Raw genomic sequence first — 27570 nt, forward strand, 5'->3', positions numbered from 1 at the left:
TTCAGTAGAATTCAGAGTCTGCAGAACTACTGAGCATGTTTCATGGCCTTATTGCAGCTTTGCACATTTGTCCTTGATAATCTCCTCGGTGTGACATGGCAAAAATAAACCTAGCCCAGCAGCCCAAAGGCTCTTTTTCTTTAAGATATCTTTAAAAAATATTAGCACACATCAAACAGACATTGGGACCCATCATCCCATGGGTTGTCTGGCCCCTCTTCCCAGAATAAAGAGCCAGAATTATTAAATGGAAATAACAGAGAGAATGGAGGGCATTGAACCAATGCAACATTGTCATTCCTGTAGCACCTGTGCTAGGGGCTGCATGAGTGGGAGATGTGTGCCTAGGGGGGTCCGAGAAGCAGCCACTATATTCGGTATTATTCTCTGGGAAATCCATGTCATTTCTAGTTTAATCGCTCTCTGCCAGTAGCTCACCAGTGGCCCACTCATGAGTGAATTGTATTGCCATGGGGAGTAGGGTTGGGGAGCAATGCACAAGGGCTAGTCCCTGGGGATTACAGACATGGATGTCAGAGCAGGGAAGCGTGAAGGTATAGGACCGCACTCCTTGCCCTCTTGGGTGACTGTATAACTCCACCTTCTGGTGGAGATGATGTTTTGGACCCTCTTTACGGTGAGCAGTGTGGAGCTTTCTTAGTAAATATTCTCTGCAGGAATAGATGAAAGGGCCCACTGTCCATAACTCTCTGTGTAACAGTACTCCTTGAAAAATTGCAGCTGCAGAGCCAACTCCTGTTTGCCTTACTCAGGTGACTAGCCCCACTGCCTTCTGTGGATCTTGAGATACGGCAGCAGGATATGGCTTATAATGATATACTAGGATTTTAAGACTTGTTCTAGTGGAACAATATGACATGTACTTTTAGGCCTAAGACTTTGAGGTACCGAGTAGCTTCATCTCCATTGACTTCACTGAGTGTTGAAGGCACTCGGCATATCTCAGGAGTCACTCAGCACCTTTCAAAGTTGAGCCTTTTGTTGGTTTCTGTTTTGTTCATTTACGCAGTTGGGTCCATTGATCTGTGTGCGGAACTTGCATTAATACTCCTTGTGCAGAACCAGGACAGGCGATAGCCTTTATATTTTTAAAATACCAAAACCAAACAAATCAGATATTGATATTCAATTGACATGTGTTTACTTAACAGTATGCATCCTCCTGGAATTTATCATAGAAATTCACCCACTAGGCTTTTTAAAGTACGCTTACGTTTTGTGACACTCAGTTGTGCTCAATATTTAGTTCTGTTATGTGCATTATCCTGCTGAATGATCAAATTAAATTCAAACTAGAATTTGAATGTCTGCAAACATTGGCAAGAATCTGCAGCTAAATTTAGATGGAAGATTTTCAGTGTCTGTTGTTTTTCTTGTTCGTTTTAGATGGGTAAATTGTAAAAATGTTTAGGAACCTAAACTGATTTTCTTTTACCCTCTTTGTCTAGGTTTGCAAGGCATGCCAGGGGACTGCGTCTCTCAGGGTGGTCCTATGGGTATGAGTATGGCACAGCCAAGTTACACTCCTCCCCAGATGACCCCACACCCTACTCAGTTAAGACATGGACCCCAAATCCATTCATATTTGTCAAGTCACCCCCATCACCCAGCCATGATGATGCACGGCGGACCCCCTACCCACCCTGGAATGACCATGTCAGCACAGAGCCCCACAATGTTAAATTCTGTAGACCCCAGTGTTGGTGGACAGGTTATGGACATTCATGCCCAATAGTATAAGGGAACTCAAGGGAAAAAAACAAATAAAATATCAAACCTATTTGAAGACTTTTGAACTTTGACCAGATATTGACACTTAAAACGAAATTCCAGACAGCTGTGATTATTTTTTACTTTTGTCATTTTTCATCAACAACAGAGGACCAATGAGAAAAGAACAGAAATGTGAAATCATGGGCTCACTGAAACAATTATGTCCATGTAAAGATCCTCTGAGGGAAAAAAACAAAAAACAAACAAAAAAGACTCCAAGAGTTATAACTACTGTAGTATAAACATAGGAACTAAGTTAACTTGTACATTTCTGTTGATCACTCCGTTATGTTGCCTCAAATAGTTTTAGAAGAAAAAAAATTCCTTGTTTTCCACACTATGTGTGTTGTTCCCAAAAGAATGACTGTTTTGGTTCAGCAGTGAAGTCACTATCCATGAAAGACTACAGTATATTTCAGACCCGTTTTGGCCAGTCAGAAAAGAATTACCCTGGAGTTGAAGATGAAAAATCTTGCTGGGTCTCTCATCACTCAGAAGACAGTTCCAAGAAGGCCTTGCCATCCCCTGGTTTTGTTCCTTCATAAATGTGTCCTTTAGTTTCAAACAGATCTTTATAGTTTGTGCTTCATAAACCCATTTTGTGGACTCTTCTTCAAAGAGCTTGCAGGTGAAGATTTAAAAGACAAAGCAGGAGCTTCTTCCAGTAGTTCTGAGCCTTGGCTTTGGACAAAACAAAACTAAAAGTTGGGCAGCTTTCCTCAATGAAAGAAGTTACTAATGGTCTTTGCACCAAACCTAGAACTTTATCATGAACTCAAAGCTTGGGAAAAAAGCAAGAGAATACTGTAACAAACTTCGTACAGAGTTCGGTCTATTAATTGTTTCATGTTAGATATTCTATGTGTTTACCTCAATTGAAAAAGAAAAAAAAAAAGAATGTTTTGCTAGTATCAGATCTGCTGTGGAATTGGTATTGTATGTCCATGAATTCTTCCTTTCTCAGCACGTGTTCCTCACTAGAAGAAAATGCTGTTACCTTTAAGCTTTGTCAAAATTTACATTAAAATACTTGTATGAGGACTGTGACGTTATGTTTAAAAAGACGGTGTTAAGTCACAAAATGCGGTAATAAATATTTCATTTTTGATTTTTTGTTAGGCTTTTGAGTTTTTAATCATGATTGGGAAAGATGGCATTTGTCGAGCAAAAATGTCTAAGATGGATTTCTTACTAATGAGTCTGAAGAACGGCTGCTAAAATCAGAGACCAGACACCACAGCAGGCATAGCATAGGCTGATGAGACAACATCTGAATTTGTACATTTCTACTGAACAGACACCAGGTCACAAAATCCAAATGTAGTCTCATCAGATTATACTTTTTGTAGCTGTATTGCTATATATATAGAGAGAGAGAGCGAGGTATGGCTTTAGAATAGCTGTATGTACACACAAACCCTGCATAACTACAGTGTGTTTAACGCGGAATAATTAAAGAATATTTGTAACACAAGGCTGGATTGAGAAGTTTTAAGCAATCAAACCCATCTTTGACTTTAATGGGAGCTTTGCTTCCATAAGGAGTGCAGAATCGGGCCCTGGAAATTGTTTTATTACTTTATGTCACAAAAGCAAAAACGATCAGGTGGATGAATTGGGAAAATGTAAATTTAACTTTTGAAATGCAATTAGATGATCTAGGTCCACTGAGGGGAGGAGAATTTGTTTTAACCAAAATAATACAGACTTCTTGTGCTCTGAAATAACTAAATGAAAGGAAAGTATCCTATGTTCTAACTCTAAGCCATTACAGCAAGAAATTGGACCTTCCTCCTCTGCAGTGAGGGAATTTTCTCATTACTTCAGTGGTAACAGAATCGGGTCCCAAGAAGAGGGGAAAGATTTGAGTTTCTTATTGATTGCTATTTTGGAGAATAAAAATACCTTAATTATCTTTACTTTCTAGGAAACAACTGTCACTGGTTTATTATTAAAAACTGACTGACAACTTTTAATCTTTGGAATGTTGAAAAAGTCTTAGCTTCCCAGTTAATGTTTAATTTCTGAACTGAGTAAATGGACCCACGTTGCTGGCAAAGGAAGGAAGGAGGCAAGTGGAATGGGCGGGAGGATTAATTTAGCAATCGGGTCCTGCTTTGTAGCCTCTTTTAAGGCATTCCCTGAAATTTAGAGGATGGGAGATTCCACATTTGGCTTTCATTCTTTCTGTCCTGATTAAAAACGCCCCGATCCTTAATTCCTGTATGAAATGCACATCCTGTCCTCCCGATTTCAAAGTCTTTGATTATTTTGATGAGAGAAATAACAAGAATAAGAATCAAAGAGGAGTTGTCTTTGCATCACAAAAGCTACTTATTGTATCTGATTTGCTGTCATTTCCCCCTCCGATTTGAGGAGGAATATATATATATATATAAAGATCAACGAGCTGGTTCTTTTCCCTAGTAGATTGTTATTTTTGTAATGAGTTAAATATTTGTAATACTGGTATATTTTCTCGCTGGGCTGTAATCTGCAAGAGCTGTGTTGCTGGAATCCAATGTAAACAGATTGCTCCAATCTGAGGTTTGCTATTTAGTATGGAGGGTTCCGATTTGGGTGTATTTAAGAAATGCTCAGCTGTCAAAAGTAAAAAAAAAAACAAAAAAAAACCGGGAATAGTGTTTTGACAGCGGTATAGTGTGAAAGGAAATACTGTAGTATGAATAAAATTGCTTATGTTCTGAGAAACGAAGGGTAATAGAAAAACACCTCTTGTTTTGCTATATATGTGTGTGGAAACTTGGCATGTAAATTTCCACTTCGCTAAGAGATTCTGGGGAGAGGGCTGCAGTCACCCCAAATTAGGGCTTTTCAGACTGTGCACTGCAAAAGGAGAAGTGGGAAACGATGTCTGTGTCCGTGCCGCCTTTCGGCAGAGTCCTGTCCTGACTTACAAGGAGGAAATGTTAGTGGAAATGCTTTATATATGTCTGGCCCAGAGCTGATTTGCACGGGTGGGGGAAATGTGGCAAATTTATCTAGCAGCTGTCACAAGATGGAACCTGTTTTTTTCAAAGGATCCAGTGAGTGTTCCTGTACAAATTACAGATCAGCCGTGCACCCCAAGCATTTGACAGGACGAATGAGGGCCCTCACTGCATTGCCTTTAGAAGTGGGAGGATCCCGTAAACATTTGCTTAACTTCACCTTTCATTTTGAGAGGCAATCCAGTGGATCCAGAGGACAAATCCCCAGATCCTGTGGTTTACAGGCGGGTCTCTGCAGGAAGCGTGTGTTTGGCTTGGAAGGGAAGGATTTCACGCGACTTTGCGGTGATATCTCCGCCTCGCAACTCTTCACAATTACGATCCGGGTTGGAATCAATAGCAAATGTTGTTTTTAAACACTTTTTTTTAACACGCCTTCGGGGGAGAGGGGGAAACCGCACAGCTCCAGCAATATCGCTGAGCAAGCTGCCGTGGAGGTGGAATTCTGATCGGGCTGGGGAAACCCGGCATCTTTGTCCTTGGGGTGGGGCGGGGGGCTGTGCTGAGAATAGAGACTGTTGGGCAACGTGTTGGAAGGCCGATTTTAATATTAATCGTTTTGGTGGAGAGAAAGAGACAGAAGGGAGTTTGCCCCTCTGCGACAGTGATGATGGATGACCCAGCACCGCCAAACAACTCCGCCCCTCCATCCTCACCCAGTGTCAAAGCTACTTTACTTGCAGCTTTAGGAGTAGAATAAACACCCTCGCCCCTTCTAACGCATCGATTTGTGGATCATTATGAATCAATTACTGCTCTCGGTGGTTACTTGGCTGAAATAAAACGGGCTGCGGATGGGGAAAGCGCTAGAAAGAAACGCAGAACAGACCTTACAGTAATATTGCTACTACTAATAATTAGTATTAATAATAAGAATTCGGGTTTGGGCACTTTCCAAAGATATCCCCCCCTCCCCCCGGCTGAATTATTTGCTGGATGCGAGCCACTCTGTGTGGTAGCTGCTCAAGTTAAAAGAAAGACTCTCAAACGAATGGGTTTTGCATTACACGCAATTACTTCGAGAAACAGCGACATATTCGCACCGTACCGCCGCCGTATGTATCTTGTATTTAACTCCTCTAGAGAAACCCACTGGAATGTGAGAAATGGGCTAGTCCGTGCGGCCGCACATAGGCCAAGTACGGGGAGTTAGCGAGGCCGAGTGGCATTTTCAGAAGGAGGTTTTAGGGGGGAGGAAAGTGTGTGAAGTCGGGTTTCTCTCTCTGTTCCCATTTGCAGCAGTGTTTGAGGACCTCAAGGTGTTTCTATGGCTACCTTGTGTATGTGGGAGGGTCAGATGTGGGGGTGCCCAAGAGAAAAGGCAGCTCTTGGGTGATCATTTATCAATGTCACCCACATAATGATTCTCTCTGCAGCCTTCTATTGATGAGGATAATTACATTAGCTCAGAGTGACTGATCAATGAAAAACCACCAAACAAAAACTTCTTTACTCTTCTATAATACCAAAAACAGATACAGAAATAAGATAGAAAGCCAGGGCGGGATTTCCCCCTTCCTTTCTCTTTACCAATGGATTTTTTTTTTAAACAAACAGCGGAAAGTAGGGAAATAATATTAGATCTATTCCATTTAAAAGGAGGCTACAATTTTGCCTGTGAAAATGTTCCCTTCAAATCTGTTGGCATCAGTCTTTCCCTGGTAAAGTATATCATTAGTGTGACTATGAACTGCTGCTTCTCTGCTGGGGTCCAGGTTCTTGCCCCTTACACTTGTGCTGAGCCTTCTGAAAATGGAGCGGGAGCGTTTGCAGCGACGGGGAGGGAAGAGGGTGCAAATCATTTTCCTTTCAAAACTGCAGTTGTCAGGTTTTCTTTGTTTTTAATCACTTCCCAAAGTAGCTCTGCTAAAGATCGAATGTTGTCCCCGTCAGGCGCTGTTATACTGCGGAAAGTTTGCAGTTCCATTGCGATTTCGCTCTTTCGAGAGTTAAATATCAATATTTTCTCAATTAACGCGGATTTTAATGTTTTTACTTGTGAGTTGTTAAAGGCGCCGTAAATGTTATTACAAAGCCGCTAAGCTTCCGAGCACCGCCAGCAGACAGGTTGAGGGGTTGGGTTTTTTTTCTTCTCTCCAAAGGGCCTGCATCAGAAAGTCGATCATTTTAAATAACAACAAGGCAAACTGATGGGAAGGAAAAAACGGTTAGGGACAATACCACTTCATGACGCTCTCTCCTTTCCATCTTGTCCTGTGTCTCACATCGTCCAACGAAAGTGAGAGCATCCTGTTTGCTTAAAATATTCCCAAAGGGCACCAAAAGGGTTACTTAGTTTATTTGGATGAAAACTAGAACATTGTTGCATTTAGCAGCACGTGTTTTGCGTCCTCTTTCCCATCCCCCGCACAACACTGATGGTGTCGAGCTGAACACGCATTTGCTGTGTGTGTGTGTGTGTGTGTGTGCAATATCCCAGTCGGAGACTGCACGACTATGTGTGTTATGTGTGCATGTTAAATTAGTATACAGTGTTTACTGTATCCAGTGATATATCTTTAACCACACAGCCTGCTAATTATTATGTACGTAGTAATGAACTCACATTTCTAAACCAACTTGTAAGCACGCCTCAAAGTTAACATTTGAAAGTAAATGCAAGTCTGGAAGAGGCTATTTTGCGTATCTTTTGCAGACCTTTTAAAACAAATATTGCCAAATTTCTTGTGATAAAATCCACTTTAGGCGCCGGATTCCGATCTCATTTACACAGGGTTAACTCCACCATTGACTTGAGAAGCCGGCTAGGGCCCTGAGCTCACAAAAGCCCTTTATTGTCTAGAGTTGCCCCAAAGGTGTTTAACATTTCTTAAATTAGCTCCTAGAAGAAATAGTGCAAACTTCTTTGCTACGGTGCATGCCAGTTCGAGATCAGAAAAGAGCCAGCGTCCTGAGTGGTATGCATTTCTTATGTCTAATATAGTCGAGCTAGCTAAATAATTGCAAGGGGAACGGCTAGAGAGAAAATTGAAACTCTTTCTATATTCCAAATAAAACTACTGCATTCCTAATATTTACCAAGTTGCTATTGTGTAGAAATCCCCACATTGTGCTCCATATACCGGAAGCAAACAACTCCCCTGGCCATCACATACATTCCTCAGATAATCAGTGTCCCAAATCACTTAATCAAGAACCCTAAATTAATAATGGGGGCTCTGAGTTTCAGTGACGTTTTACGTTGTTTATTGAGCCAAGTTCCTGGCGTTACAAACATTCACTCCTAGAAAAGGGGCTGGGGTTGCCACTTGGTCTCGAGTGTCTGGGTTATAAATTCAGCGTGAGGGAGAAAACAAAGGCATTATCTAGTTCTCACCCAACCAGGTTTCAAACTAGGATCTTACTTTGTTGTACAGTTGGATTTGTCTGAGAGGAAGGGGGGGGGGGTGATGGAATCTATGCCGCTGGCCTTTTCCTGCGGATCCGGGTCCCCACGACGGAAACATTTTCAGATCTATGAGCCCCGAGTGGATAAACACCCACAATTACTATGGGACAAGGACGAGTGGCAAAACCTGAATGGAACGCAGCTTTGGCGTTGGGTGAAACTAATGATGTGCGGCTGCTTTACCCTTACAGGGAAGGAGGAGGGGGGGAGCCCTTTCTGATTAATAAGTAGCAGGCTAATGTTGAGGGCTTTTTCTGCCCGATTGCCTTTTTGAATTAGAGCCGATTTCTTCACACTTCAATAGGGCCTGTCTCTTTTAAAATGACTGACAGATTTGTTTCTCCTTTTTTCTCTCCCTGAGACTTAATGATGTAAATTTTCTAATTAGTTAAATCACGTTGCTTAAAGGCCTTAATATTTACCGGGCAAGGAGTGAGAGTCCTGAGTGGATCGCTTAAAATAGACAAAGAAATAACGTTAGGCTTTTAAAAGAGAGGGTGAAGGGGGGGGGGGGGGGAAGCAGGAGGAATTGGGGGGGAGGGGGTGATATAACGTAAAACTAGAGGTAAAGTTCAGCCTGGAGCTTCTTCCTTCCTCCTCCTCCTCCTCTCCTCAAACCCCGCTTTTATTTTTCAATCAGCTAAGATTTAATTAGGAGCCCTCAGGCCGGACGATCTGATATTTTCTCATTAGTTTCCCATCAGTAGTCTTGAGTGTTAGATTGGCTTAAAGGTTGTCAACATTTGACCAATTTTATTTAAGGAAAAGAAACCACGCATTATAGCTCCGGGACCTGAGATCTGAAAATAAATCCTGCCCCGATCAGCGGAACTAACAGGCGAAAAAAATGTTGACAATTCATCGTTGTATTTAATAAGTTGCAGTTGCATAATGTACAGTGCGCAGGGCGAGAGACTGCAGCGAGCCGGTCCCAGGCAGTGACACCCGGACCGGCTGCCGCGAGCCGGGCTAAGGTGTATGTACCCTCGCGCAAGGGTGTGATAAATACCTGGCGGGTACCTAAGGACAGTGAAGTCAGACAAGGCTGAGTTACAAGAAGTGAAACCCAAGGAGAGGAGCTGTTTAGGGTTTGGAAACTGCAGCTTATTTTGCCTTTTTTGTTGTTGTTCCAGCGCAATGAAACAAGCCTTGTGGTTACCGCTCCTTTAGCCCAGACACAACATCAGAGCGCCCCCTGCTGGCCAACTGAACAGAGCGCCTCCGGTCCGCAGCACAGACTTCTCAAGCAAAGCTTGCCAGTACCAGGGAGATTTCCTGTCAGGGCTCAGTGTTTAAATATATATGTGTGTGTATATATATATAAGAAAGGACACTCTCTGTTTCCCCCCACGCCTTCCTCTTGGCCTCAGGGGATTATAATATAAACTGTTTAGGAAACTGCCATTTAAAAAAAAACTACAAAAACTGCAGATCTAAAAAGGGGAAAATGTTGATAACAAGGATAAATATACCAGTGTAGCTGCTGCGGTTTAGTTTGTGTCGATTTTCCTGCACTCGCGGAGAAATGCAAACATCAAAAAAGTGATCTTATCGTCCTGGGTTAACGATGGCACAGAGAGAAGAAGGGCAGGTAACATTTTGTCCCCCCTGCTATAGAAAAGTTAAACCCCAGATGTTACAGAATACCGAGATAATACCTGTGCCAGTGAGCATGTGGTTACTACTGTAGTCCAGCTGTCATCCAGGGAACTGCTAAAACTTACCACCTAGCTTCTTGATATTAAATGTAATTATACACATACACTCCCTCTACAGTCATACCCTGTGTCTGTGTGCCTACACCTACCTACACAGCATTGTGCATAAGCATTCGGTGGGAAGCTAAAAATGACAGTGAAACATGACCAAATAAGTGTCACATTTTCCCAGTCATTTATATGTAAGCTTACGATGTCTGCTCTTTAAAAACAGCAAAATCAGCTGTCCTAAGAGCCTGATGCTATGGCATGCTCGGGGTGGTGTTGTTTTCTTATTACGCAATGGCTATTTCGCACATTGTTTATCCTTGCATGCGCGCACACACACACGTTAGAATAATAAAGCCTAGTCATTTTTTTCTATAGGGGCCGTAATGATCACCTTGAACTAATATCTAAATTATTAGCACCATCTTCTTCTGGGAGAAAACGACCTGGAAATTCAGCGGTAAAGTGGGATCCTCAGGTAACAGCAGAAGCAGCTTTTATGCTCAAAAGCGCTCAGACAGTGGGCAGTTGCCTTCCTGGCAAATTATTCTCCATAACTTCGTGCGTGAGAGCAGACGGTTTTCTTCTAGTGTTGGGTTTTTTCAACGTCTCCTTTGGAGGAGCTGCCGGTTCAGTGGGGCGGACTCAATCAGGAGTGGAGCAGGCAGCCCCCGGTGGAAAACAGTGACATGTAACAAAAGCAGAACACCATTTTAAAGCTCCAATAAAATCGTAAATCACTTGTGTTTAAAGAGGCACCAGGGCCACTGTGTAAACTGAGGTACAGTTAAATATTTATAGTTTAAAGGATTATTTTGTCTATTTTAGAAGAAACATCAAGTTCACTTGGTTCAGGGCTCTGTCTACACAGAAATACAGGCACAACAATGCCCTGCAGAAGAGCTGAAGGGTTTGGATCATGGCAGTAGCTCCCCAAATTTATTTTCGTTTTTTTTTAATGTGTGTGTGTGTGTGTGTGTGTGTGTGTAGAGGGAGGAGGAGGTGGGGGAGAGGAATATATAACTGAACTGCAGAAAACACCTTTCTGGAAACAAAGGCAAGGAGCAGCATTTCAATTGCAAATGCATCAGCCAGAGACCAAATAACAGTTGTGGGAAGACACTCATAAAATTAATGTACCTTACTTACCAAAAAAAAAAAAAAAAAAATCAAATGCTTACTACAGTTACCTCGGTGCAGCTTAATAAAAAATTAGCCTTACTGACAGTCTTGTCAACATCTTAAGTAAATTATCATAGCGCTGGTCTTTGGAGAAGAGACCCCACACTTCTTGCTAAAACACCTCCTATCGTTAATCTTAAACCACTTGAAGATTATGATGGAAAGAATGGGATCACTAGCCATTATCATCTCAAATTGCTGTTAAAAAGTCCGCTGTTTATTTTTGCAACCAAAGCAAATGTATCTGGGAAATGCAGAAGAGGGAAGAAAGGAAAACACAAGAAAGGCAGAACAATTGAGGCGAATCCTGTTGCAACCCCGATGATAAACACATGGAAAAGGCTGTTACTGCTCTTTGGATTGCTGGAATTTGGGCAGACGTTAGAAAAATAAACAAAGCGATGGCTCCACATCAGCTCTGTAAATGCAATGATACAGTCAATGGAAGGTAACTCTTTTTCTAAATTAATTTTCCTTTTCCTGAATACTTAAATATTTGCTTACCTCCGCATCGACCAACTGATAAATACCAGAGCTATTTAAAAACTACTTACACCTTCAAGTGCTCATTTTCTTATACAAAATAGGTTCCTTTTTATTTCTGTCTTTTTCAATGTATTGTATGCTTTTATAATAACAATAAAGTCTCTAATAGCATTTATTTATGATGATCCTACACACCTGAAAAATCTGCTCCCAATGAAATCTTTTCAAGAGGGATCTATGGTTTTATTGTAGTCCTTCCTGTTACAATCTGATTCCACTTTATATTGCCTTTTTTTTTTACAGCTGGAAAATAAAATATTCTTTTTGTTCAATTAATTCCAGGATTTGGCATAAACGGGGCAATCTGCTGTGTTCCGGTCATTCAACCTGAAATGTTATCCGCGTACCTTTGCACCTTAAGTGAATGCACAGTTCGAGGCGAACGGTGCATGTAGCTGAATACAACCAAAATGCAGATTGTAAAGTCCTTCTTTAAAATGCAACAGTTCACAGGAACGTTTAACAATACGATGTGAAACAATCGACTCCCCTCCCCAAAGACAGAGAGAGAGAGAGAGAGAAAACACTAAAACCTGAGGATGCAAATTAAACTAAACTAAACTCATCTCCATGCTTTGGCGAGTTGAATTTTCCTGTTGTTCCTACGAGGACTCCATTTCGATATCAGTGTAATAAAGAGAGAGGTAGGTGGGTTGATTTGTTTTTTGTTTAAATGGAGACAATATTTTTCTCTTGACGTTAAAAGGATGAATAACATGCGAACGGAAACTTCTGCCTTAAGCTCTGCCCAGGTACGTGTAGCACAGCCAGCCAGCTCCACCGCCTGCTCCCCCGCATTGCCCCAGCAGTGACCTCAGCCCGGAGATGCAGAGAGGTGAGAGGTGACTCTGCGAGCTAGCGCAGACCTGGCCCTTTTAGAGCCGTAGCGTGGAACTGGGGCTAATCAGTCCTTCACTGGATTAAAATATAGGGACCAGAAGGGAAGCCCCTTTGGTTGCAAAGAACATGCACTGAGAACGAAATAGCAATAAAATGAAGAGAATACTGTCCTGAGCAGAGGGATTTAGCACTAACAAACAGTTTTGTGAAGGCAAACTGTAAAATTATATACGCACTGTACCGCTAGATCAGTTAGACATAGACCTCTGTCTGTGTGTGCGATCATATCTGTCTATGACACACACTGTCATGAAATAAGGTGACAAAGTTATGATACAGCATGGAAGAACTGTAGTCCTATCTGTTGTGCAACTGAGATGTGCACAAGCAGTAGGTTGCGGAACACTATGCGCTGGCGTGGTAAAATAATTGTCTCCATATCTAGAGATCCACTATTTACATTATAATGTACAACTCAGTTACATAAGAAATCCGGAAAAGATTGGCAAATTGGGTACAAGTTATCCATTTCGCTCTAAGGTATGGAAACAGAGAGAGAGAGAGAGTGTAATAACTCGGAAATATATACATTATACACACTCACATACACACAGATAATGGAACATTTGCAAACTGATCGCTTAAAACAAATGTTCCTTTATTGTTTGGGTACCAACGATTTTTAATAACCACGTGGAATCAGAGAAGATGGTCAACTGTCTGGTTAAAGTATTCTGCTCGAATGGAATTATTTTACTAGGTTAATATGCAATTGCAAGAAGAATGAGCATAGGAATGACCTGGGATGCAAGGGAAAATATGTTCAAAACTAAAGAATGTTGGGGGAATGGGAATATTTGGAGCAGGATAGGGACCTGTAGTAAGAAATAGTTGATTTTGTTGCTGAAGCCAGGTTACAAAGTTTAGGTTTTGTTTTCCAGGGAGCAAAACGTTCATTTTACACAGTAGTAAGCGGCTTCTTGATCAGTGCTGGAATGAATTTCGGGAGTGGCGCGAATACAGCTCTGCGCGAGGAAGAAATGGGTTGCGCGTTGTCGCAGCGATATTTTCCGGAGCAATCAAACAGACCCGCAGCTCAGGTAAGCTGCCACACGAAACTATTTTTAACTGAACAAAAGCCTGGGCAAACAACACGTGACGTCAGTGGCCAGCCTCCTCAGCTAGTGAAGGAGAGACGAGCTTATCTCACCGAACCTTTCTTCTGCCCCCTCCGCCTCCCCAAAATGCATAGAGGAGGAGGCGAAGCTCACTCAGCATCGTGGCTCCGTTCTTATGAAGCACCTCTTGGTTGATCCCGCCTGTATTAAAGAGCGGCCTCATAGCCTAGGGGGGTTGTAAACCGCGGAGATGGGAACTACAGAAGCCAGGCTAAGGAGACGCGAGGGAGGCAAGGGTTAAAAGGCGATGCAAGGGACAGGTGTAGCAGAAAGCTCTGCTGCGAAGTGACAGCTGTTACTAAAAATATTTCGCAACTTTGGGGACTGTCAAGAGTGGAAGTTCCTTTAGCCCACAAGCCTTTCCCTCTCTGTGTCTGCAAGGAATCAGAATCCCTCATGAGCTGCATTCATTGTTAAGGGTAGGTCTAGTTCTGCGCCTGGTTTATCGCTAGCACACACATCTGCTCAGGAGACAAAGGCAAGTGTATTTATCCGACCCCCTCCCAAGAGCTCCCAGTGCCTTGCTCGCGCACACAGACTGGAGTAAACAGCAAGAGACGTCCCAAGTTTAGCGATCAGAACAAGGCTTGATTTATCGTGAGCCCTATTCGCAGGCACTGTAAAGGCTAGTGACCATTATTTCCTAATAAACAATTCCCCTCATCCCGAGCCGTGCTCCCGCGCAGAGTGCAAAAGGCAGTGAGAGACTCACTCCGGCTCTGTCCTGCCTGGAAGGAAGGTTTGACCCCCGGGGCTTTCTAATACTGTAAACTTTGGAAATCTCACGCTGTTTGAAACGATTATCACTCGCTTTTTCTGTTGTGCAGGCGCCCTGAGGGATGAATGGGTTCCCTGCAGCACCGGACTGGGGGGCTAAGGGATCTCGAAAGGTGAGGTTTGCCTAGCTGCTGCCCAGAGTCTGCCACTCCTTGCAAGGAAGCCTGAGTCTGGGGAGGGACGGAGCGATCAGGAGCTGGGGGCTCTTTGCCAGGGAGGAGGCTGGAGTGGGGTGAACGCATCTGCACGCAGTCATTGCAGGCATGAAACCTTGCGAGCTCTGGGCGAATTCTCCTCGCCTCCTCCCCCTTGTCTTCCTGCGTCTCCTCCGCCTCTGCAGCCAGAGCCAACAAGGGGCCGCGATTCGTTTGGCCGAGTTAGTTAAAATAAATAAACCCACGAAGATTCACTGGCGAGCAATGCCGCATCGACCCGAAGGTTTATTAAGAAGCGAGTCTGCTCCAGTCCCTCTTAAAGGCGAGAGGGCTGCAGCCAAGCAGAAGTCAAGTCACACTTGTTGTTATTCAATTCAAACTCCCTCTTGCCCTGTCCTGTGCCACCCCGGGGAATCTCACACACCAAAGCCATTGGCGATCGCTACCCACCTCTGATCAGCCCTTTGCCACCCGCCGCAGAGCAGAGTGGGGAAGGGAGCGGGCACAGCTAGCCAAAGCAAACACAGCCCTGAGTTAAACTAATTTCCTCAGCGAGCCTACGGGACACGTTGGGAGATGGCATCAAACCCGCTCAGCTTGTTCATCTCCTCCCTTCGCTCCGATCTGAGCAAGGATGCAAGGAGAGGGCTGCCACAAAGTGCTTTTTCTGTCTTGTTGGCGATGGGGATTGTTAACCCGAATAAAAATCCTTACAGCTGTCTCCTGGTGAAGATGCAATTGGTGTTATTGCCAATCACGATTAGCAATAATTAGCCCGAAAGCGTGAAGGATTCAGCTGCCAAGGTATTCTGAATAACCTGTTTGGAACAGGCAACAAAACATTAGGTCCAAACACAAACTAACTGCAAACTTCCAGTAACGGGGCTCTTCCAAGAGGATCAGATTCCAAATAAGATCCTAGCTCCTGGCTCCTCATGCTACCTTTTCTCTCATGTAGTTTACCTATCCATGATTATTTTTTCTACATCCTGTATTTTCCCCCACAAAGGTCTCTGCAAACTTGAAGTAGCAACTAAGCATCTTCTCCAAACATCTTTACTTGTTTACTCAGCTCTCTCAATTTTAAATACAAAGTAAACAAACTGGAGGGATAATGCAGTCCCAGAGCCAAGCCAGAGCTGCTCTGTTTATGCTCTGAAACTCATCCTTAGGCCCTCTGAATTGGGAAAGTTTAAATGAAGTGTAACTAGAAGAAGGTCACAGGTGACTGACAAGTTCAAGCTACTTATCTCAATTATCAAATAGTTTTATTTCCAAATTGTGTTCAATTTGATTTTCCTGCCTCGCCACAAATTAGCTTAGAAAAAAATCAAATGAAAGCAGACAATTTAAGCCAAATCCTGTAAACTATTATTTATTTGTAAAATCATTTTTGTGATATATACTCCCATTAATGGTTATGCGGTTGCCAAATCTTTCCAAGTGGATTTAGAAATGTAGCCATCAAATTATTTCAAAGGCAGGACTATTAGGGACAAAAATAATTATGAACTTTCAGAAGCATTATAAAAAATAAGTTTCTGAATGTTGTCTCTTTAAATTTCACTTAAATTTTCATTTCATTTAAGCCTTGAGGCACAGTAGAGAGATATTCAGTGTCTAACAAGGAGTTTGGAAAATAATGCTCAGTACTAGAATAGAGCACACTTTCTCCATAAAATATGGATAAGGAATCAATTCATAAACACAAATACCCACTAGAACTGAGTTTTAATATAGCATTTCATATGAAAATTTTTATATGCATTATTTAGGAGATAACAAAAGCTCTTCAAATCAAGGCTTATACAGTCACATCTGGGGGTTTTTCCCTTCTAATTTTCATTTTTTAGAGAAAATATTAGGAAAAAAACTACACTGCCCCCTGTTACCATATATATTAACTATTACCATCAGCTTTTAATCAGCAACATGTATATTGCCTTAGATTTACAGAATCCATACCATGATGCTTCTTTCAGAGGACAGTAAAATGAGGATACTATCTTTATTCAGTTGTAAGATTTGATGTTAAAAAACAAAAGCACAAACACACTTGTCTTACCATTTGTTTTAAGTATATTTAAGTACACACACACTGAAACTGAAGTAATGAACTTTAGATGACATCATATGAGCAATCAGAGAAATCAGAACACAGACCTCTCCAAATAAGAAGTGGTTAGAGTGAATTCACCTATATTAGACCCAGACTTGTCCCTAACCAAAGGTGTTCTACTTGGGACATTTAGTAAATTTTGCTGTGTAAAGTCCAATCCCTGTCACTGTCAGTACAAATTCTTTAGGCCTTCCAGTCTAAATAAGCTATCTCCAGTAACCAGGGAAAGATTAAAAACCTACTCTCAGGTTTCAGATAGTTTGATATAATTCTTTTGCTAACCCCATTTTTTTTAATAACATGATTACTCTATAATCTAGATGAAAGGATAAATATTGAAGAAGGCTCCTTTGTGAGCCATATTTTTTTTTCCAGTGTGCACCAACACAGCTTTGTCCTTTGAATGAAAAGGCAGACAAAGTGTTTTCAAAATAGAAACACCTAGGATTATTTTGAAAAACATAAGCAGTTTTTAAAAAATACTCTGGAGTTTTCTGAACAACCCTGATGTACTCACATTCTTATCTCAACTTTTTTTTTTTTTTACAATTGTAAGTGGATAGTCAAGCTAAATTGATGCTTTATGTATATCTTGTCTCAATTTGTAAAACTATTCTCTGGAAGGAGATAATTTGAAAAAAAAATACAAAAAAGAAGAAACGATACCACTGACAACAATTTACTTAAATTCACAAACCTTGAAATTGATGCATCTCCTATCAATCATAGTCAGAAGATTCAGTAAAACACATCCAACATTTGTATATCAAAAGTGGGACTAAAAAAACCTGTTTTGTTCAATTTAAACATCCTTCACCGTGTTGTAGTTTTATATGCCGATATTGATGTATGCACTTATTACAAGTTAGATTTCTCCTTTCAAACATCCATACGGTATTAACCTCACAAAATTAAAGTGCATGCCATTCTACTGTACAGATGTTTGTTCTCACTGGCTTACTGACAATGAAATATTTATTAAATAGTAATAAGGCGATATTGACTTCTCTATTCTGTCAATATGAAGATTTGTTGATCTGTGAGGTTAATATTGATGAGGCAGAGTGAGGTAAACATTTGGTCAGGAGGGTAAATAAATTCTGATATTGACATAAATAAAACTTAGTACTAATATGAAAACTAACCTCTTTTGTTTTTATTGGTTACACACACATTAGTGCAACCTATCAGCATGTGAATGCATAGAGCCATGTCGTATGCTCACGCCAATGTCAACACTTGACACTAGTTTTGCAGAACATAGTCCAAAAATGTCTGTCAATGGTATTTAAAATTAAGCTCAAATGATGCCAAGCACTTGTGGTCTTTAGTCATGCTCTGTGTTCATTTCAAGCAGACAGTGTTAGTTTACAAATGGAGTAGTTCCTTAAAATACTACTGGATGGGCTCTGTTTATGTCCTCAATATTCTTCATATGAAGGAGACTTCTGTTCCTGCTTAAGAATGGCTTTGAAAGAAAAATAGGATGAGCTCTTCTGTCAAAATATTATTTTTGTTTGTTATCTCATCAAAATGTCAGTGGAAGTTTCCCCTCCTCTCTTTACCCTCTGCCACAGAACACAATAGCATACAGGCTTTGAACAATACCAGAAGCCATTTAACTTGATGAGTCTGGCAGAAGGAGCTACTATTTTGTTCATTATTTTCCTCAGATTTCCCTTCATTCTATTTAAGAGAAGCTCAGTGCTGCTTATTGTGGAAGAATCTACTATTCCATCCATCAGGTGTGTCTCTCCCAGCTTATATTATTTTAATCTATCATATTTATGTGTTGGAGACAACGTGCGTGACTTGCATCTTGGTTTTCTGGGTAGAGATTAAAGTTATGCAACCTAGTATTTAAGTTGATAATAGAGCTACGGACAGAAAAGCCACGAGCGACAATATTGCCAACCTTTAGGTTTTTGATCACTGCTGATGGCCCTGATCCTGCAATCAGATCTACACAGGCAGAGCCTGGCACGTGTGCAAAACTCCGCTGACAGCAGTGCAGCTCTGCACGGGCACAAGGGTCCACTCACATGGATCGTACTGCAAGGTGGTGGCCTAACATATTAAAATAATACTTTAGCAGCCCTTATGAAATGAGATGGTGATCTCAGTCCACTTCACAGTGTAAAGGTGTCCACTCACTCACCAAATCCCACCACAACTGGGAATGGTAGTGGTAGCCTCAGCAGAGAAGTCAAAGCTAATAGTTATGAAGATGGCTGTTTATCCTCTCCCCTCTGGTGCACCCTCTGAGCTAGAGCAAGGGCATGGGAAAGTTTGTATTGTCACTACCTGTACTGTTCCTGCTCTGGGGATATTAGCAGCCAGGGCAGGCAATCTGTCACTTACTATACATGCACACCTAAATATATTAGAAAAGAATCACAATATAAGATCAGTCAGTTAGCTCTTTAAGACTTGTCCATCTAGTATTTCTGAATGGTGTGCTTGAGTGTTTTCTTTTCTTTTCTTTTTCTCTTCCTCATATTTCAGTTGTCCTCACATCCTTCTTACTAGGAGGGCACTATCTCTGATCCATTTCTCCTGATCCTGCAGAACCAGGCAGGCAGATCCCTGTGTCCACCAGAGCTCCACTAAAAGTCAGTGGGGTTCTGTGCAGGCACAGGGTTCTGCCCACATACTTGTCTTTGGAGGACTGGGGCCCTAAATGTTCATCAACAGTGTTAGGTTCAGCAAGCTGGACTGAACTGGTTTAGGGCCAGAATCTGCTACCTTTCCTCATCTTGAGTAACACCGTATTTCATGAGTAGTCTCACTGATTTCAAACTACTACTCAGCAAGAGTCAGGAAGGCAGAATCTATCCCTCAGTGATTTAGGACTATTCTGGGTGTCTTGTTGCTGCTCCCTGATAGGGTTGGATGTTCTACCCACTTCTGACATTGGGCCACCTATTCCCTGTAGCAGAATCCAAAAAAAGGTTACTCTTAAAATCTGCTGCTTGACGGACACTGGGACATAGTTAATGCAAAGTGGGATTTTCAAAAGCACCTAAGTGATTTAGAAGCACAAGTCCCATTAATTTGCAATCAGTATGGGTGCAAGGGACAGTCAGGGCAGCTATGGTTTCAGGATCTGGAATTTGGGCTTCAAAGTCACTTAGATGTTTTTGACAATCCCATACATAGCAATGTTAGAAGTGGTACTCTTAGGTGTGTTAAAAGATGTCACCAAATAACTTGGGTACTCCTGGGTAACATGTGTACTTGACAGATACTGGCAGACAGCATTAGGATTCCTAGGCTAACTAGATCATTCCAGTGCATTGCCCTGAAAGGCCAGGATATATTTCCTCGGAAGAGTACATTAAGATACCAAACCCATACTTGATCTGTCTGTAGTTTCAGTGCTGTAGGTCTAATACCTGGATTTCTTATGGGGCAAATAATAGCTGAACAATTGCTCTGCCAATGGGGTAAGCTGAGTAAGAGAGAAAAGTCAATAATAACTAGAGGGCCTCCCATGTCTAGTTGCACATTTCACAAAATGGATTGCATGTGGAAGAAAGGCAGCAATTGTGTAAACCGGGTATAGATAATTCCCATGCTGTGAAAATCTCTCTACATTAAGAAGGCTGGTGGAGTAAAAGGTTACAAGAAAAAGGGTAATAAAAAAAATCGAAAGAAAAGGAAATCAAAATAGGTGCCTTTGCAAGTAAAGAAGCCACACTCTGACATGGTGGTCTTTAATACAAATACATTTGTCTTTCAGACCCTCTGCTCTTGATTAGAATTCTGATGTCACTGGAGGGGTTACAATTTTGTTGAGTTTCTAGATCTCAGTTGTGCTGTCAAGGGGTCATTCTTTCTGGTAATAAGGTAGCTAGTGGCCCCTGGGAGAGAGGGAAAACAATTGACTCTTGAAAGCAGAAACATATACTGAAGTCTAGAGTAGGTTTTTTGGCAGTGTACCAGGTTTTTTCTCATAGCATTTGTCATTGTAGCAATGAAAAAATTGTGGGAGTTCTACAGGCAGTTGGAAAAGGAAAAAAGAACACAACAACAACAAACTAGATGTAATTTATTTTGGAATTGTATGTAAGAGCCGCTTGTTTTTTGTTTGCCACACTGTTGGTTCACTTGTAAAAGAAATGAATCTCATTAAATAGAAATATGTTGCTTATTTTAAAGCAAATGATTATCAAATGACTATACTTCAAAACATTTTTCCTTTAATTTGAAGTGAAGTCATTTGAGCTTGAAACATATGCCTCTGCTAAATGCAGACTGCTCTGTTGCCAAAAAAAGACAACTTCATTCTGAGTCCACTGCTTTCAAAAACTGGTGATTCTGGATGTCGCTGATAGTATGAATCTTGGCAGTAAGTCTTTACAGAGGTCAGTACTAACGTTTCTTTGATTACCACTAGTTACTTTTGATTCTTTAAGGACAAAACTAGAGTTTTATCTATCATCATACTAAAGCAGAACAAATGAAACGTTGCTTTTAGTTGGCTTTTGATGTATTATTCCATGCTGTACAACTGACTAAAACTCACTAGTTGGCAAATAATTCACACTGAGATCTGGATGTAAATATTTTCTAAAGGGTTAAGGTTGGCTTTGGTTGACAAACCGGCCCAGTGGGCAGTATCTGTATCTCTTTATTAGAGTGTGTGTGTGTGTGTGTGTAATTATATATATATATATATATATATATATATATATATATATATAACTATTGTCACCAAATGTAATTTAAAGTAATCTAATTTAAACTATACTTAAGGGATTTAAAATGGCTTTTCAGCTTTATTATTATTATTATTACTGACCCCAATTCTGCGACTGAGAGTGTGCGGGCAAACTGTTGTAGCCACATGCTGTCAATTATAGGGCCTAAATCATGTTTCAACCAAGGATCTCAAAGCACTTCACAAATGTTGCTGAGCCGTATAATTATGCTCATTATATTGAAATGGAAACTGAGGCACAGAGAAATTAAATGATTTGTCCAAGAGCACACAGAGAGGTAATTGCAGATGGGGGAACAGAATCCAGATCTACTGCCTCCTGCCAAAGTTCCACTCACTCCCTTTTCCTGCATGCCCACGGTCTGCCTTCCTCTAAGGGCTGAGGTGGGGGAGGAGTAATAACCTCATCAAGCAGCCCCATTCTTAGGCCTGGTCTACACTGAGGGCAGGGATCGATCTAAGTTATGCAAAGTCGATGTACTTAGACCTACTCACCGCGGTGAGTCGACTGCTGCTACTCCCACGTTGACTCCGCCTGCGCCTCTCGTGGCGGTGGAGTACAGGAGTTGACGGGAGAGCGCTCAGGGGTCGATTTAACGCGTCTAGGCTAGACGCAATAAATCGACCCCTGCTGGATCGATCGCGGCCCACCAATCAGGCAGGTAGTATAAACATACCCTCACACTGTTACTAGCAATATGTAGACAGCTCATTCAGAGAAGTAAGGAGTCATCTTACTGTCTTTTACTTCCCTAACCAGTCACAATCCTGCCCACTTATTTTTTTTCCTGTCATGCCTTTGTCCGGGCATACAGAAAATAGAACTAATCATTTTCAGTTCTGTATCTTACTAAAAGGTAGCATTAGCCATTTATTGATCTTAAGGCCAGAAAGAAACATTATGATGATCATCTAGTCTGGTCTCTTGCATAACCCAGGTAATAGAACCTCACAGCACCGGCCATAGAACCTCACTGTCAAAAAGCGACATTGTTCCCTGCTTTTTCTTGACCATCTTGCTTAAAGGAAGCAAATAAAATAAAAGCTATAGTACAGTTAACAGATTGAGTCTCAGGCCATTTTTGGAGAGCTCTCTTCTGCTTTCTTTTTCCAGTTAAAAATCTACCTCTTATTCTGCTCCTTGTTATTGCTGATTTTCAACCTAAGCAGTTTCTTCATGGAAAGAGGTTCCTGGAACTACCAACTTTTCTAATGCAGCCGGTCTGGTATTCAGTGAATGCATCAGTCTGGACAGCAATATTGTCTGCTTCTTCCCAGCAGTATTCCCAAAGGTGCTCTCTGGATGTTGGTTTGTCACCTGACAAAACCTAGATACGCTATGCTCCACAAAGGGACTTAGGTTTTGTGATGCTGAGCATCACAGTGCCTTACTTTCAGGTGTCTAGAAAATGATTGGAACAACGCTGTGATCCACAAACCCTGACTTTGTCACGGAGGCTCCCTACACAGTGAATGGGAGAGATAGGTTCCTGAGAATGAGATCCACAAAAACTAGCATGCTAGGCAGGGCGTCGCCTAAACTAGCCAATGGGAGATGCCAATGAGAGGAAGTGCCTTTCTCTGCTTGGGATCCACAGCCAAGGACACCTCCTGGAGTCAGTAGTTTCTTGTGAGAATGAATTACGCATCTGTCTCATTCCACACAAAAGCGGGAGGCAGGATGGGGGAGGAAGAGGAAGTGGTGGTGCCCATCTTATCACTTTTAACATAGTGGTTAGAGCACTCACCTGGGATGTGGCGGATTCAGGTTCAATTCTTCCCCACCTGATGGAGAGAAAGGATTTGCACAGGGCGTTTCCCACCTCTCAGGAGAGAGCTGTAACCAGTGGGCTAAAAGTTATAAAGTGGACACACCAACCCCATCATCTCTTTCTCCTTGGCCAGATTCTGAATGGAACCTGATCCAGCAGGCATGCTCAGAGGCCAGCTACTGGATCAGGCCCCAAGGGTAAGACAGGCACTCTTCCACCTCTCTTCAACTGGTTCATGGATTACACCGAGGCTTAGGTGGGAGCTAAACGTTCAGATGCCTAGAATAAAGCAGCAGTGCACATGCCCAGAGGCAGAAACTTAGGCACCTCAAGAACTTTTACAGAGAAATCTTGGGCACTTTTAGGGTATGTCTACACTATGAAATTCGGTCGAATTTATAGAAGTCGAATGTTTAAAAAGCGATTCTATACAGTCAATTGTGTGTATCCCCACTTAAGACCATTAAGTCGGCAGAGCGTGTCCACAGTACCGAGGCTAGCATTGACTTCCGGAGCGTTGCACTGTGGGTAGCTATCCCACAGTTTCTGCAGTCTCTGCCGCAGATTGGAATTCTGGGTTGAGATCCCAATGCCTGATGGGGCAAAAAACATTGTCACCAGTGGTTCTGGGTGCATGTCGTCAGGCCCCCATTCCCTCCCTCCCTCCGTGAAAGCAATGGCAGACAATCGTTTTGCACCTTTTTTCATGGGTTACTCATGCAGACGCCATACCACGGCAAGCATGGAGCCCGCTCAGCTCACCGTCACCGTACGTCTCCTGGGTACTGGCCGACGTGGGACTGCATTGCTACACAGAAGCAGCTCATTGCCTTGTGGCAGGAGATAGTGCAGTACGACGAGTGGCCGTCCTTGTCGTTTCCTGGGTGCTCTTGGCTGGCCTTGGTCAGGTCTGCCGGGGCGCCTGGGCAGAGATGGGTGCTCCTGGCGGACCTCGGTAAGGGAGATTAGTCTTTAAAAAGAGACATGTTAGAGAACAATGGGTAGACTCTTTCACGGTGAACCAAGCTGTTAACATTACATAGCATGTGTGTTTTCTTTACAAGGTCGCATTTTGCCTCTTATATCGAGGGCCTGCTGGTATGGTGTGAGAGACCACACACGCAGGGCCGGCAGGCAACAGAATTCGGCTTGCAGGCAGCCATGGTAAGCGAAAGTCTTTTGGCTTCTTTAACCTTCCTAACATGTGGGAATGGTTTCAAACAGCAGCACCCTCATTTCACATACCAAGCACCCGTTGGGTTGGCCCTTTAAAATGCGTTGGCCATTTAAAAGGAGGGGCTGAGGTTTTTGGGTTAACGTGCAGCACAAACCCAACTAACCCTCCTCCCCCCCACCCCACGCACCCAATTCTCTGGGATGATCACTTCACCCCTCCCCCCCACCGCCTGGCTAACAGTGGGGATGATTTCTGTTCAGCCACAGCCAAACAGCCCAGCAGGAGGATTTCCGCTCCATCCCCGGACACGTTAACATACTTTTCCAGTAGCTGTACTGGCCGCGAATGCATCCCAAGTCTTCATGGCAAATTAATCATTAAACTTGCTTGCTTTTAAACCATGTATTATATTTACAAAGGTACACTCACCAGAGCTGCCTTCTCCGCCTTCAAGGTCTGGGAGCCCGGGTTGGGAGGGTTGGAAAGGTATTGTATCCAAGTTGATAAACAGTTCCGGGCTGTCAGGGAGAATGGTTTCTCTGCTTGCCTTGTGTGCGCTATCATCTTCCTCATCCCCAAAATCCTCATCCCTGTTGCGTGAGACTCCCCACTTGCAGGAGTTCATGTATAGGGGTGGGGCAGTGGTAGGGGCACCCCCTAAAATTGCATGCAGCTCATCATAGAAGCAGCATGTCTGGGGCTCTGAACCCAAGTGGGCATTTGCCTCTTGGATTTTTTGGTAGGCTTGCCTAAGCTCCTTAAGGTTCACTCGGCACTGCTGCAGGTCCCTGTGATAGCCTCTCCTTCATGCCCTTGGAGATTTTTTCAAATATTTTGGCATTTCTTCTTTTGGAACGGAGTTCTGATAGCACGGATTCGTCTCCCCATACAGCGATCAGATCCAGTACCTCCCGTTCGGTCCATGCTGGAGCTCTTTTGCAATTCTGGGACTCCATGGTCACCTGTGCTGAGAGCTCTGCACGGTCACCTCTGCTGATGAGCTCACCACACTGGCCAAACAGGAAATGAAATTCAAAAGTTCTCGGGGCTTTTCCTGTCTACCTGGCCAGTGCACCTGAATTGAGAGTGCTGTCCAGAGCGGTCACAATGGAGCACTCTGGGATAGCTCCCAGAGGCCAATACCGTCGAATTGCATCCACACTACCCAAATTCAACCCTGTGAGGTCGATTTCAGCGCTAATCCACTCATTGGGGAAGAGTACAGAAACCGGTTTTAAGAGCCCTTAAAGTCAGAAAAAATGGCTTCATAGTGTGGACGGGTAAAGGGCTAAACCTATCTAACGCTGCTAAATCTGACCTAAACTCGTAGTGTAGACCAGGGCTTAGTTTAAGGCAGGGGATTTTGTGGATCACAGTGGTGCCTAAACTGGGATTTAGGTACCTAAGTGGATATGGGCCTATGTAACTGGTTTTATTCAGCACATCGAGAGAGTTCTTTTGATTCTATAGGACGCTTGGGTAATTTTTCCACCATCCCATCTGACAGGTCTCACTGGTGTGGTACGGACTTTGCTGAGTCCCCAGTTTTTATACATTTGCTCTGAAGATTTCTGAATCAGAATGATTTTCCTCATCAGAATGAAGTTAACATGTTATTCCAAATCCTGCAAAGAACTGTTTAAACAACATTTCAGCAACCTTGATGACTTCTTGGTCAGTGACAGGGTGGACCTGATGTTCTTCACTAAAATAATTTATAGTAATCAATAATTAATAAATAATAATACTTTGCACTTCTAACGCTTCCATTCACTTTACAGATATTATTGATGTAAACCACATTACTCACCCCATGTAATAGAGAAAACAACCCCGCCCCCGCCCCCACCATATTTGGAATCCAGTCAGGAACTGATTTGCCCAAGGTCACAAAACAAGTCTGTGGTAGGACAAAGAACAGATCACAGCACTCCCAACACTTAGTCCTGCACATTAAACACCAGACCAAACCTCTTACCTCCACAGTCAGGATGTCATTATCTAGGTGCCAACATAAGTGGTGCCGCATCCTTGCCACTGGCACCTTGTTCTAGTCTTTTGAGATGATATCCTCAGCTGGGGCAAATTGGTGTCGTTCCACTGATGAAGATTTCAGCTGAGGAGCTGGTCTCTGAGCCTTATCAGTTGAAATTTCCCATTACCAGTAACACATTCCTCATGAGACCTATTGATTCTTGTTGCATCCATTAAGCTTTTGCAGTGACACTAGCTGAAGCAACTATGTCACAAGAACACCTTTCCCCCTAGGTTTCTGTTTAATAATGACTGGCAGGGAAGGGTTTTTACACTGGGCTTCCTGGAGTTCTATAACCCAGGGTACTGGATTGTGCCACCAACTTTCGGAGCAGGAACATTATCTTCAGGTCTTTTATTTTAGAGTGCTTATGGCCATAGAAGCTAAAGGCTTACTTACAATTTTAAAAAATAATTATCCCATAAACCCTTGCACAGTGTTCTGCCATCAGGAACAACAAACTGGCAGACAATTAAAACAGAATACTGAAGTCAGACATAAACTAAAGCAGAGAATAACATCTTCGACCATGAGACAAAGCTCTGGCAGATTGTTAAGGGGATTTAATTCTAAAGCAGGGCATTCAATGGAGCTACTCCAGGAACTGATAGCAAGAGCCTCCCAGCTCATCTTAACCTCCACAATGGGTCATAGGGTAGAATAGTCTCTCAAAACAGCTGGGTCCCAAACCATTCAGATCATTACCAACACCTTGAATTGCATCCAGAAGTTAACAGGAAGCCAATGCAGAGGCTTGAGCAATGGTGTTCTGTGCACATGGTGCTCATCTCACTCACAAAGCAGACAGCTGTATTTTGCATTATCTGCAGCTTATGGGCAGACAAATTGGACCCAAGTCATTCCTGTTGCAATTCCACTAGAGTGGGATAACACTAGGGACAAGTTTGGCTTATTAGGTGACTGGGGTCAGGTGGTGGGGAGAAAGAAGAGAGAGAGAACTACTTCCAGCACTGTTACATGAATATGAGCAATTCTTTATCCAGGGCTTATAGACAGTCTTTAAGAACATTTTCTGGGGGGAAGGGAGTGAAAAGGGATGGAAAATCACTCCACCAGGATCCATGTCGAGAAGGGACTCTTTGTATGTGGTCTCCCCCGTTGCAGTTGGCTGTGTAAACCTCCTGT

The 27570-nt window shown here is 42.5% G+C and overlaps 1 protein-coding gene and 1 long non-coding RNA gene across 8 annotated transcripts in view; both read left to right on the forward strand.

The window, feature by feature from the left end:
- The window catches only part of MEIS2 (Meis homeobox 2), a 190288-nt gene extending 185674 nt beyond the window's left edge, over positions 1–4614 (forward strand). For 5 of the 6 annotated variants that reach the window (XM_074955756.1, XM_074955757.1, XM_074955759.1 and 2 more), the window contains one exon: positions 1470–1612. Coding sequence is in view for 1 of the 6 variants with exons in the window: in XM_074955761.1 (XP_074811862.1) it covers positions 1470–1756 (287 nt within the window). In the remaining 5 variants the exon portion in view is untranslated. Of the gene's footprint in view, positions 1–1469 lie in introns of all 6 variants that reach the window. The other variant, XM_074955761.1, reaches the window with a different exon arrangement.
- Positions 4615–10107: 5493 nt separating this feature from the next.
- The window catches only part of LOC141989299 (uncharacterized), a 40887-nt gene continuing 23424 nt past the window's right edge, over positions 10108–27570 (forward strand). The window contains exons 1-4 of one of the 2 annotated variants that reach the window (XR_012639956.1): positions 10108–11550; positions 11931–12292; positions 13430–13588; positions 14494–14556. This is a non-coding gene — a long non-coding RNA (uncharacterized LOC141989299). Of the gene's footprint in view, positions 11551–11930; positions 12293–13429; positions 13589–14493; positions 17819–27570 lie in introns of those variants that run through there. The other variant, XR_012639955.1, reaches the window with a different exon arrangement.

Source organism: Natator depressus, chromosome 6, assembly GCF_965152275.1.
Source record: "Natator depressus isolate rNatDep1 chromosome 6, rNatDep2.hap1, whole genome shotgun sequence".
NCBI classification, from domain to species: Eukaryota; Metazoa; Chordata; order Testudines; family Cheloniidae; genus Natator; species Natator depressus.